The sequence below is a fragment of the Nansenia antarctica genome (genome assembly GCF_963989245.1).
Source record: "Nansenia antarctica genome assembly, chromosome: 1".
Lineage (NCBI taxonomy): Eukaryota > Metazoa > Chordata > Actinopteri > Argentiniformes > Microstomatidae > Nansenia > Nansenia antarctica.
The window spans coordinates 35,603,615-35,617,769 of record NC_137674.1 but is presented as its reverse complement, the minus strand read 5'-3'; the positions used below and the strand labels follow the sequence as shown (position 1 = coordinate 35,617,769).

The window sequence follows — 14,155 nt, the reverse complement described above, 5'->3', positions numbered from 1 at the left end:
TGGAGTTCATATAATTGTAATCTCACCATATATGACAATACTCTTAAAAGGGTTAAAATAAATACATACAATATCCTTTGTAAAAGTCAAACCCTGAAAAGTCATCAAACTGTGATGGAGCATATTAAGCCAGTAGCTTTTGGAAAATGGATGCATTTTGTGCATTCCTGGGTCTGCTAGTTAACTGAGAACCAATCACTATTCGCCTCCCCCTCCCCCACACAGCACCTTCCACAGACAGCAACACACAGGCCTCTGCTGTTCATTTAACATTGCCGACCTCCTGAACTTTAGGCTCACTTTTGGGACACTTCCTATGTAGCCAGGGGAACAGAAAAAGACACACACCATCAGTGGGATGCCAGCTTTCAGACAAAATTGTTTTCAAGTCTCTAGTCCATTGTATGGCCAAACAGGGTTTAACTTATTGGGGATAGGCCTCCATTGACATTACATTGCCGACCTCCTGAACTTTAGGCTCACTTTTGGGACACTTCCTATGTAGCCAGGTGAACAGAAAAAGACACACGCCATCAGTGGGATGCCAGCTTTCAGCCAAAAGTGATTTCAAGTCTCTAGCCCAATGTATCACCAAACAGCGCTCAATTTAGTTGTGCACTATGCAGACAGAGCACTGATTTGCACCCCTCCCCCACACAGTTAAGTTTCTGTTCTGCTGAAATCTGCCTCGCTCTGTTCAATTAACCTTCCTTCATGACCGGCTCACGGTGGGACCCGTGCCGTGCTGGCGCACTCATGTCCATAATCGAGAATTTCTCTTAGCTTCTCTCCCACCATGTCAGCCATGCAGAGAGCGATTTTTTTACTAAAATAAAATAACCAGAATGTTTATGATATGCTTTTTGTTAACTTTAGCACTGTGATACTTGCAGTTGGAGTTCATATAATTGTAATCTCACCATATATGACAATACTCTTAAAAGGGTTAAAATAAATACATACAATATCCTTTGTAAAAGTCAAACCCTGAAAAGTCATCAAACTGTGATGGAGCATATTAAGCCAGTAGCTTTTGGAAAATGGATGCATTTTGTGCATTCCTGGGCCTGCTTGTTAACTGAGAACCAATCACTATTCGCCTCCCCCTCCCCCACACAGCACCTTCCACAGATAGCAACACACAGGCCTCTGCTGTTCATTTAACATTGCCGACCTCCTGAACTTTAGGCTCACGTTTGGGACACTTCCTATGTAGCCAGGGGAACAGAAAAAGACACACACCATCAGTGGGATGCCAGCTTTCAGACAAAATTGTTTTCAAGTCTCTAGTCCATTGTATGGCCAAACAGGGTTTAACTTATTGGGGATAGGCCTCCATTGACATTACATTGCCGACCTCCTGAACTTTAGGCTCACTTTTGGGACACTTCCTATGTAGCCAGGGGAACAGAAAAAGACACACACCATCAGTGGGATGCCAGCTTTCAGCCAAAAGTGATTTCAAGTCTCTAGCCCAATGTATCACCAAACAGCACTCAATTATATGCTCAATATATTTTAACAGTGAAAAAACAGGAAATACAGATTTTAAAAAATAAAATAAATCACAATAGTATGTTATTAGAATGATATAAACTTAAAATAAAATCAGTCTACTGTTAATAAAACTACTGCTGCAGATTTCTGTTGGTCTGTTTCTCAGACTGAATTGGTTCCATACTGCTTGGCCCTCTGAAAGGTCACAGCCAGGTCAGCTGCAGGTTGGGGCGGGGGAGGGGAGACATCAATTAACCACCTGCACCTCCAAACTTTCCCCAAAGCTACTGCTGCATTCAATGCACACGGGAATAACTGGTTTTCTGGAACAAGATGAATAATTATTATTCATAAATGTAGAACTGCTTAATCCCTTTATGTTTTGTAATTATTTAAAGATAAAACAACAGTTTTAAATGTTTTTATAATTTAAACCATTATATGGCTTGCATGATTGAGAATGTTGTCATTTTTAATACACAGTTTTGGTACACTACATTAACGCATTTACAGAACTCTCCTTAAAATTACAAATATAGTACTTATTACTAATACACTCAGGCCTCAGCCGTTCATTTAACATTGCCGACCTCCTGAACTTTAGGCTCACTTTTGGGACACTTCCTATGTAGCCAGGTGAACAGAAAAAGACACACACCATCAGGCTTTCAGCCAAAAGTGATTTCAAGTCTCTAGCCCAATGTATCACCAAACAGCGCTCAATTTAGTCACTCACTATTCGCCTCCCCCTCCCCCACACAGCACCTTCCACAGCTAGCAGCACACTCAGGCCTCAGCCGTTCATTTAACATTGCCGACCTCCTGAACTTTAGTCTCTAGCCCAATGTATCACCAAACAGCGCTCAATTATATGCTCAATATATTTTAACAGTGAAAAAACAGGAAATACAGATTTAAAAAAAAAAAAAAACACAATAGTATGTTATTAGAATGATATAAACTTAAAATAAAATCAGTCTACTGTTAATAAAACTACTGCTGCAGATTTCTGTTGGTCTGTTTCTCAGACTGAATTGGTGCCATACTGCTTGGCCCTCTGAAAGGTCACAGCCAGGTCAGCTGCAGGTTGGGGCGGGGGAGGGGAGACATCACCAGAATACCTCTGTGTCATTGGCTGCTATAGGCATAAAAGGAGAGAAACTCATGGTGTGGCCCCCATCTTCCCCTGACCTCAACCCTATTGAGAACCTTTGGAGCATCCTCAAGCAAAAATATATATGAGGGTGGGAGGCAGTTCACATCAAAACAGCAGCTCTGGGAGGCTATTCTGGCATCCTGCAAAGAAATTCAAGCAGAAACTGTCCAAAAACTCACAAGTTCAATGGATGCAAGAATTGTGAAGGTGATATCAAAGAAGGGGTCCTATGTTAACATGTAACTTGACCTGTTACAGTTTTTCTCAGTCGCTTTGGTGCATTTCTCACATCACTATTAACATTTGCACAACAGTTAGTGCATTTCTCAGAACAATTAGTACAAACTGCAAAACCTAGGTGTTAACCTGCAAAAGCGTGTCACTTGCTCAAAATGGATAGTTCATTCCTCAAAAGCAAGTATTCATGTCAATGAAAGTGTCAGTGTCATCAAAATGAAAAGTCCTGACACCATTGTTTATGAACAAGATAGTCAAATGGCTTTGTCATGTTTTCATTATGACAGTTCACTCTGTAAGTGTTTTCCAATGCAAAAAAGTCAGATCTTGGTGACACTACCTGAAAATGCTCAAGACAGTACTATACACTATTTGCACAGCCATTTGAAATCTACAGTGGGTTACACATTACTGTATTTAGTGAGGTAAATGAGTACAAGACGCTGAATAGTTATGTTTCACATTTTTACTGCATATGCTCTTTGCAATTCTAATTTGTTCACAGCATTGTGCAAAAGAAAAATACAAACTTGTTTACCACAAACATAAGAAACACCCTTTGGGTAGAGCTGTGCACAACTGTAAACAATATTGCAGTACATATTGGAACTGAATTGGAACATCCAACATACTGTAAATCATTCATTGACATCCAGACGTTCCTGTCTGTCTGGCCACATATTTTCATCGACATCACAGCGAATATCATCCCTGGTAATGCAGCGAGGAAAGTATCTCCCTGAGTGGCGAATCCACCCTCTGCTAGCAAGGCCATTTGGGTATGTGGATGCCGGTCATATACCTTCCACCTCCAGGCAGAGAAAAACTCCTCTATTGGATTCAGGAATGGGGAGTAGGGAGGGAGATATTCCACCAGCATCCTTTCATGTGCTGCAAACCACTGTCTGACCAGATCTGAGTGGTGAAAACGCACATTATCCCATACAACAACATACTTGTTCAGATGGTCTCCATTTAGACCCCTCTCATTCTCAGGGATTATGTCCCTGTAAAGAGTGTCTAAAAAAGTCAGCAGATGTTGTGTTGTGTGGACCAAGGCAGGGTATATGGGTGAGGACGCCGTTTTCTGAGACGGCTGCACACATTGTAATATTCCCTCCTCGTTGGCCTGGGACATCAATGGTTGCTCTCTGTCCAATGTGATTTCTGCCACGCCTTCTACCTTTTGCCAGATTAACGCCTCATCAACGTATATGAATGTGTGCAGCGGTTCCCTGGCCTCCAGCTCCAGTACACACTTTATCCCAGAATAGAGAGAGAGAGAAAAAAACTCATTTTGGACAACATATTGTACAGTATGAATTGTCATGTAAGTGTACTGCATGGCACTACACAAAGTAACCAGTTTACAGCACTGGACATTAGAGTATGCATAGAACACATAAATGTTTTACCTGTACATACTGGTGACGGATCTCCTTCACTCTGTCGCTGTTCCGTTCAAATGGCACATTGTACAATTGTTTCATGCGCATTTCATTTCTCCTGAGCAGTCAATTGTAGCGATTGAAACGGATTCAATATTCCCAAAGATATTGTCATCCTCTATAACAGCGCTTTGTATCTCTCTCAACCTTATGGCATTGTTTGCAATCACCATTGCACAAATGGCTTCCTCTTGTTGTGGAGTAAAAAGGGGCCCTTTTCCACCTCTGCAAGGTTGTCTTGCCTTGTCTTGTCTATGTGGTGCAGAGTAAAATTACAGTAATGTACAGTAAACATGAGATATACGGCGTTAACCCATATTACTGTAGTGAACAATAACAGAGAGAAATTGTTCAATTTGGGAGACATTTTCAGGAAAAATGATAAAGAAATGTATACAATTTGCTTGACAGATTTTGACAACTTGTTCAACATTTTTGGATGTAATGACTCAAGCAAAGAAATGAGGACTATTAGTTTTATAGGGAATGACTATTAAGCATCCAAAAGTATAGTTCATTTTGACTGACATGACATAAGCAAATGATAATGTTATAAAACAGCAGAGAATTGTATGACAGCAATTGATGCATGTCCAAAAGCATTTGCAATTTGTTTGAAGGAATGAGAAACTGCTACTATGATGTGCACAAATGACTAAATGTTGTGGAGGTTGAACTAACAGTTATGAGAATTTCAATTCTGATCAGAGAAATGCACCAAAGCAATTGAGAAAAACTGTAAGATGTTTTTGTTTGAAATAGCTTTTGATTTCAGTAAATATGACCTCCTAATATGACCTCCTAACCCTAAATTCATCACAATTGTTTGTTCTTTACAACCTATAAAATGTTTTGAAACTCTGTTGTGCATAATAATTTGAAACAGTGCATTTTGAGTTTTTTATAAAAAAAAAAAATACTGTTATCATTGGGAGGTTTGTTCAATAACATTTGAAGTATACTCTAACGGTTGATGACTTGAAAATTATACTGATTGTCATTTGCATCAACTATTTAGGAAAATCAGATAAAAATATAATTTGCATAATAATTTGGAACGAGGTGTATAACCTTTTCGAGAGGGAACTGTGCTCAGTATAGTTTTAACAATAAAGGTCCCATATTATCTTATATCTTAATTCACTTCCTGGTAATTGCTATGTTGCAAATACCCTGCGTTATTAAAATATGGAGAAATATGAATTAGGAAATTATGGAAATACTGTAATAGGTACAGATTTTAAAAGCATGCCCCCATCAGAATCAGAATCAGAAAAGTGTATTGCCAAGTACGTTCACACATACAAGGAATTTGCTTTGTAAAACATGGAAAGGTAATAAAAACAAGTGCCATAACCTGTGCCCCACCCAAAAACCAGCCGCCACTACTGCTATTTACACCATGGAATTATAGTCACACACTTTCTAGTCACAATAATAAGACCAATGTTAACCAGCGTTCTCTGTCAGAACACTCAGCCAGTATATTTGCTAGCGTTTCACCCTGCAAAAACTCTCGCGTCGCGCGCACACACTCGTCTCGCGCGCACACTCGCGCACAATCTTGTATTATTCTCCAACTGCACAACGCGAAACGAAGTGTGCTCCGCAGCTGAGGCTTGTGCTTGATGCAAAGTGCACGTGACAGACAGGCAGCTCATATGATTGGCTGCAGGAGTGTTAAATGTGTGTTAAAATTTCTGCCATTTCCGTGAAAAAAATAGTAAAAAATGGCGATTTCGCCACCAGGGGCGCACTCTAAACACTGATTAAGCACTCTTTTCAGACTTATGTAGCAGTGTGGGTCAAAATTTAAAACATAGAAATATTTGCACTAGACATATCAGCAACACTTTTTCTACCAAATTCAATGAAAATCGGTGTGGGGACCCGTTTTGGGTCCCCACACCGATTTCGAGTCCCCACACCGTGGTTGTGCTGTCAGACCTCAGTCCCCACATAGTAGTATATACAGGCACACACACACACACACACACACACACACACACACACACACACACACACCATTTATAAATATGTACTTGGCAGGACACAAATTCCTTAATAGCCATAATGTTGTTGTTATTTCAGTGATTTATTGAGGGAAAGGTGTGGCCTCGTTCCATAGCAACTGATGGTAGGATGAGGCACAAAATGAACACCGGCACGTTTGTATCAAAATGGCTCCACCCTCTGGACACAATCAGGCCAGGAACAGGCAGAAAGACGATGGCTCCATCATGTGGTGAACAACAGTAACAACACCGTCTGGCTTCATCCAGATACACAGACAGGCAGGCAGACAGGCAGGCAGGCAGGCAGGCAAGTAGACGGCCGGCTCTACCTCCTGAACCACAGCCACCCCATTTACCATTTACTATTATAATACTGAGGGTGCGATCGTAAATTCGCTCTGAGAGTGCCGGAGCGCAACACTGGGTTCAACGTCATAGAGCTACCAAGTAATTTTGAATTGGACAAGAGGCAATTCCATGACTGCCGATCAGAGCGTATTTTACGAACGCACCCAACCGTGTGACTCAGACAGAACCTTGGGACAGACAGGGGTCTTGCGGGGACAGACAGGGGTCTTGCCTTGCTCCTGGAGGGGGTCTGGGAGGTATTGGAGAAGGAGGCCAGCAGGCCGTCTATCAGCAGCTTGTCCTCGGCCTTCCTGGTCTTCCAGGAGCTGCTGGTGGAGTTGGGCAGGTAGGTGCCGTCCTCCAGGTCTTTGAACAGAGACACCAGCACGTCATGGCTCTGCTGCAGGGCGCGCGCGCACACACACACACACACACACACACACACACACACACACACACACACACACGTCACAGAGAGGTCAGTGGTCATACTGCTACTGGAGGAGATGATCTGAGGGACACTAAAGTAACTTTTACTCAGGGTTAAGTGGTATGTATGCGTATGTATGTATAGGTGAATAGTTGACCTCAAAGTACCCCCCCACCCGGGCCAATGAGATTCAGGTGAAGGCTGCAATGGCCAGTGGACGGTCACCTTTATCTGGTATTATGGCTATTTTTATTAGTCACTTTTATGTCCTGTACTGTTGTCACTTTTTTAAAATCTTGTATTATGCCTGTTGCCTTATTGTCTTGTGCTGCAATGTCAGGAACCGAAGCCTAAGAATGTTACTCTCTTGCACTCGTGTAATGTGACGTAACAATAAAACATGAAACTTGAAATGTGTTTTGGGGGGGGGGGGGGTTACCTGGGAGTCGTAGCTCTCTGTGGCCTTGAGGGCGTGCCCCTCCCTCACCAGGATGTCCCTCACGCTGGTGTTCCCCGTCTCCGTGGCGACCAGCAGCTCCACACGCATCACGCTGTGCAGGATGGAGAACAGCTCCACCATCACGCAGCGCTCCGTCACCAGAGCGAGGAAGCGGTTCCGGGCCCGGCTGCTCCACTGGTCCCCCAGGATCATGGACTGGGCCGAAGGGCGCATCTCTGCCACGCGGAACTCCTGGGCCTGGGGAGAACCAGGCAAACCAGTCAAACCAGGACAGAACCAGTCAAACCAGGACAGAACCAGGACACAGTCAGGACAGAACAAGGGAAGAACCAGGACACAGTCAGGACAGAACCAGGACAGTCAGGACAGAACCAGGGTAGAACCAGGACAGTCAGGACAGAACCAGGACACAGTCAGAACAGAACCAGGACAGTCAGAACAGAACCAGGACACAGTCAGAACAGAACCAGGACACAGTCAGGACAGAACCAGGACACAGTCAGGACAGAACCAGGACACAGTCAGGACAGAACCAGGACACAGTCAGGACAGAACCAGGACACAGTCAGGACAGAACAGTCAAACCAGAACAGTCAGAGCAGAACACAGTCAGACCAGAACACAGTTATGTGTTTTTAGCATGTTCATGTTCTATCAGAATGTTATGATGTGCTAAACATGCAGAGCAGCTATCGCCATGTTCTTTGTTGTTAGCCAGTTAGCTAGCTAGCGTGTTGGAGCACAGTCAAGATTGCCATTAGATAATTTAATTGCCAATTAACAGACAATTATTTGGTAATGTATGAGATTGTATGAGACAGTAACACACTGGTAGGACAGGTCTATGAGGTCAGGAGGTATGAGGGTGTGGGGGGGTACCTGGTAGGGCAGGTCTATGAGGTCAGGAGGTATGAGGGGAGGGGGGGTCTGGAGGTATGAGGGGAGGGGGGGTCTGGAGGTATGAGGTACCTGGTAGGGCAGGTCTATGAGGTCTGGGGGTAGCTCTCTCAGGCTGCTGCAATTCACCACAGACGTGTTGCCGAAGTCCAGGAAGAACACCTGAGACACACAGTAACCCTCTTAAGATGACTCATCAAACGGAAATCAATCAATCAATATGTGTCTTTAGTGGTGTACAACTAGGGCTGGGTATCGCCACTGATTTCTTCAAAACAATTCGATTCCGATTCACAAGGTCCCGATTCGATTCCGATTTAGTTACAATACCAATTTTGCTTGAATATGAAAGAGATTCTCAGAACTAATGCTGTAAATGGTTCAATGAACCCTCTAACATGTTGCATTGTTAAACAATGTTTACATTAAGAATTCACTCCAAAGCAGTTAACATGAATGTACTTTTTACCGGAACATAAATGACCAGCATCTGGCCACGATTCCATTTTGATGTGTATAATGTACAACCATTAGTAGTTGTGTGTGTGTGTGAGGCCTGTCTAGTACCTCCACAGAGCTGGAGGATCCACCGAGATGGAGGATCTTGGCGCGGTAGTAGAGCCCCTGGTGGTCTCCGTCAGAAAAGGAGGCCAGGCACAGCAGGTTGGGGTGCAGGGACAAGAGCACGGGGCACAGCGCCCGCGCGTTGATCACCGCCGTCAGGTGGCGCTGCTTCTCCATGCTGGCCTCGCTGACCAGGAAGCCCCAGAAGTGGCCCACCTCCACCACCTAGGGTTAGGGTTATAGATATTATATATACTGTATGTATATACACACCCACCTCCACCACCTAAAGAGGGGACAAGATTTATATATCCACCTTCACCACCTACAGGGTTAGGGTTATGGATTATATATATATATATGGGTGTGTGTGTATATATATATATATATATATATATATATATATATATATATATATATATATATATATATATATATACACACATATATACACACCCACCTCCACCACCTAAAGGTTAAGATATACAAGATTTATATAATAATAATAATAACTTTTATTTGTATAGCACTTTTCCTGCAAGCATTGCAGCTCAAAGTGCTCCAATCATTATATAATCATAATTATTTAGTCATTTAAAGGCAATATTAAAAAGATGGGTTTGAACATAATTTGCTGAGGTTGCATCCCTAATGTAAACTGGCAGTGCATTCCACAATCTGGGTGCATAAAATATTTATTTTAACAGTGAGACAGAATATCAACAAAGAAATCCAGAAAAACACATTATATAAAAGTTATAAATTGATTTGCATTTGATCGAGGGAAATAAGTATTTGATCCGCTAGCAAAACATGACTTAGAACTTGGTGGAGAAACCCATGTCATATCTGACCTCTGTGATGTCATCTCTGACCCCTGTAATGTCATATCTGACCTCTGTGATGTCATCTCTGACCCCTGTGATGTCATCTCTGACCCCTGTGATGTCATATCTGACCCCTGTGATGTCATATCTGACCTCTGTGGTGTCATATCTGATCCCTGTGATGTCATATCTGACCTCTGTGATGTCATACCTGACCCCTATGACATCACAGTGTGACATCTGACATCTCTGACATCTGATCTCTTTGATGTCATATCTGACCTCTGTGATGTTGACGGCGAAGACGGGGTGGGGGGGCAGCGTCTCCGGGTTGATGAGGCTGCTCAGCAACCCCACAGGGTTGACAGACTGGTTCTGGCAGTCCACGTTCACCCTGGTGGACAGGAGGGGACAGGACAGGAAGGGACAGGAGGGGACAGGAAGGGACAGGAAAGGAGAGGACAGGACAGGAGGGGACAGGACAGGAGAGGACAGGACGAGACAGGAGGGGAGAGGACAGGAGAGGACAGGACAGGAGGGGACAGGACAGGAGAGGACAGGAGGGGACAGGACAGGAGAGGACAGGACAGAACGGGACAGGAGAGGAGAGGACAGGAGGGGAGAGGAGAGGAGAAGACAGGACAGGAGAGAACAGGACAGGACGGGACAGGAGAGGAGAGGAGAGGACAGAACGGGACAGGAGAGAACAGGACAGGAGAGGAGAGGACAGGACAGGATGGGACAGGAGAGGAGAGGACAGGAGGGGAGAGGGCAGGACAGGAGGGGAGAGGACAGGAGAGGAGAGGACAGGAGAGGAGGGGACAGGAGAGGAGAGGACAGGAGGGGAGAGGACAGGAAGGGACAGGACAGGACAGGACAGGACGAGAAAGGAGAGGACAGGACAGAGAGAGGGTTGGATTGATCAGTATATGAAATTGGTAAAAAATAATAATAATAAGACAGCTACTGTACTGGAGAAAGCATCCCCTTAAAAAAACCCAGGCCTTCAACTCAACGGTGCATGATTGATTATTAAGGAGTTTCATGAACAATCATTCTGAAAAGCTCATACATAAAGGTCGTTGGGGTTATCTAGAGTCACGTGTCTGCTGATTCTGAGCTGTGGTGGGGGGTGGGGGCAGACAGCCTGAGAGGAACAGAGGACTCAGTGAGCTGCATCATCAGGTTAGTCAGAGTGCAGAGCTGGGAGGGGGGCCAACTCCCCTCCCAGCCCCTCCCAACTCCAACTCCCTCTGGGAGGGAGGGAGAGGGGGTGCTGTGACCTCACAGAGTACAACTCCTCCATCTCCCTCTGATGACAGTTCTGTCTGGGGGGGGGGCAGCCCTGGAGGTTCAGTCACAGTGCTGGCATGTCAGGTTACTGCACGTCAACCCCCCCCCCACCCCCCCACTGGGGGGTCATCAATGAGTGCTGCCACTGGGTACAAGGGAAAGTGCAGGAACTCCCCTCTCCTCCGCCCCCCCCCCCCCCCCCCCCCCCACCCTGACCCAGACGGTCACTGACGGGACATTGTGTCGACCCCCCCCCTGCCCCCCCCCTCTAAGAGTAGAGGCGTCTGGCAGAAAGCCAGGCAGAACCTGGGCATGAAGTCACTCTGGTCTGGTTAAATGGGTTTCCCTGAGGACGTTGGGGTCATATAGTGGTACTGTGGCTCCAGTACCCACGGCTGACAGGACTGATGCAGAGTCACTCCCCATCTTCCGCCGGAGACTGAAGACCCTCCATCTCTTCAGGCTACACCTTAACTGTCCCTCCTGGGACATCTACTACCCCCCCTGCACTGTTCCTCCTGAGACATCTACTATCCCCCCTGCACTGTCCCTCCTGAGACATCTACTACCCCCCTGTACTGTCCCTCATGAGACATCTACTACCCCAAACCCCCTGTACTGTCCCTCCTGAGACATCTTACTACCCCCGTGTGACCTACTACCCCCTGTACTGTTTTCTACTGAGACATCTACTACCCCCTTGTACTGTCCTCCGAGACATCTACTAGCCCCTCTCTCTCTCTCCCATCCCTCCTGTCAGCTCTATGTCTCCATCCTCCTCTCTCACCCATCCTTCCTGTCAACCTCTACTGTCTCCATCCTCCTCTCTCTCACCTATCCTCCCTGTCATCCCTATTCTCTCGCTCTCTCCATCCTTCCTGTCAGTCTCTACTGTCTCTATCCTCCTCTCTCTCACCATCCTTCCTGTCTATCTCTACTGTCTCTATCCTCCTCTCTCTCACCCATCCTTCCTGTCAACCTCTACTGTCTCTATCCTCCTCTCTCTCACCCATACTTCCTGTCAGTCTCTATCCTAGGATTCTCTCTCTCTCTCTCTCTCTCTCTCTCTCTCTCTCTCTCTCTCTCTCTCTCTCTCTCTCCTCTCTCTCTCTCTCTCTCTCCTCTCTCTCTCTCTCTCTCTCTCTCTCTCTCTCTCTCTCTCTCTCTCTCTCTCTCTCTCTCTCTCTCTCTCTCTCTCTCTCTCTCTCTCTCTCTCTCTCTCTCTCTCTTCTCTCTCTCTCTCTCTCTCTCTCTCTCTCTCTCTCTCTCTCTCTCTCTCTCTCTCTCTCTCTCTCTCTCTCTCTCTCTCTCTCTCTCTCTCTCTCTCTCTCTCTCTCTCTCTCTCTCTCTCTCTCTCTCTCTCTCTCTCTCTCTCTCTCTCTCTCTCTCTCTCTCTCTCTCTCTCTCTCTCTCTCTCTCTCTCTCTCTCTCTCTCTTAATCTCTACTGTCTCTGTCCCATTAAAAACTGAGCTGCCTAAACGACTACCGCCCGGTGGCACTCACATCATCATGAAGTGCTTCGAGAAACTAGTCCGGGCCCACATACTCACACGCCTCCCGCCCAACCTGGATCCATACCAGTTCGCCTACAGAGCCCACAGGTCCACAGAGGACGCCATCGCGACGACTCTCCACGCCACTCTATCCCACCTGGAGAGGGGAAACAGCTACGCGAGACTGCTCTTTGTGGACTTCAGCTCCGCCTTCAACACCATCCTTCCAGACAGGCTAGTGACCAAACTACTAGACCTGGGTCTATCACACTCTATATGTGCATGGATCAAGGACTTCCTGACCGACCACCCCCAGAGGGTGCGGGTGGGCCCCCACACCTCCACAGCCCTCAGACTCAGCACTGGGTCCCCCCAGGGCTGCGTGCTAAGCCCCATCCTCTACAACCTCTACACCTACGACTTCACCCCCGTCCACCCCAGCAACTCCATCGTAAAGTTTGCAGACGACACCACCGTGGTGGGATGCATCTCGGGGGGGGACGAGGCGGCGTACAGGGATGAGGTAGAGCAACTGAGCAAGCTGTGCAAGGTTAACAACCTGCTGCTGAACAAGTCAAAGACCCAGGAAATCATCGTAGACAGGAGGAAAAAGTCAGAGATCCAGCCCCTGCTCATCGACGGAGAGAGCGTGGAGAGAGTCTCAACCCTCCGATTCCTGGGGATGCACATGCGGGATGACCTGACCTGGAAGGATAACACAAAAGCCACCATCAAGAAGGCACAACAGCGGCTATACATCCTGAGAGTCCTCAGGAAGGAACACAGCAAGCAGGAGATACTGGTGACCTTCTACCGCGGCGCAGTGGAGAGCATCCTCACCTACGGCATCTGCAACTGGTTCTCCAGCTGCACAACCGCGGAGAGAAATGCGCTACAGAGAGTCGTGAGAACAGCACAGAAGATCACCGGCGCCCCCCTCCCCTCTCTGGAAGAGCTGTACAACACACGCTGTCTCAGGAAGGCCTCCAAGATCTCCAGGGACCCAACCCACCCTGGGTACGAACACTTTACCCGGCTGCCCTCGAAAAGGCGGTTCAGGACCTTGGCCGCAAGGACAAGCAGACTGAAGAACAGCTTCTACCACAGGGCCGTCCAGGCCCTGAACACAGCAAAGACCTAGGTTCTGGGCCCTGGACAGTCTGGACGGATTGATGGCAGCTGCTGGACTGAAAAAATCAGGTGTAGTGCTGAGGCACAAATATGTACATTTCAAGCCTGCAAACTGCGACACTTTAAATAAATGTGCAATAACACTATTGTGCAATATGACAACCCTAGTCGTCTATCTGTACAGTATAGTATAGTGGATAGTGTACATAGCCTTTATTTATGTAAACCAGCTCCTTCCCTTCTTGTGATTTTTTTTTACGTTTTTTTTTTTTTTCCCTAACTCCAGGGGAGCCACCCCTCCTAAATTTCGTTGTTCGGTACCTGTACTGTAGCAATGACAATAAAGACCATTCATTCA

The 14,155-nt window shown here is 46.1% G+C and overlaps 1 protein-coding gene across 1 annotated transcript in view; it reads right to left on the bottom strand.

The window, feature by feature from the left end:
• Positions 1–14,155, bottom strand: part of tdrd9 (tudor domain containing 9) — a gene marked incomplete at both ends in the record, with an annotated part of 46,324 nt that overhangs the window by 14,159 nt on the left and 18,010 nt on the right. The window contains 5 exons of the mRNA XM_080522367.1: positions 6,934–7,101; positions 7,571–7,828; positions 8,561–8,650; positions 9,056–9,277; positions 10,162–10,273. Of these exons, the coding sequence (XP_080378493.1) occupies positions 6,934–7,101; positions 7,571–7,828; positions 8,561–8,650; positions 9,056–9,277; positions 10,162–10,273 (850 nt within the window). The remainder of the gene's footprint in view (positions 1–6,933; positions 7,102–7,570; positions 7,829–8,560; positions 8,651–9,055; positions 9,278–10,161; positions 10,274–14,155) is intronic.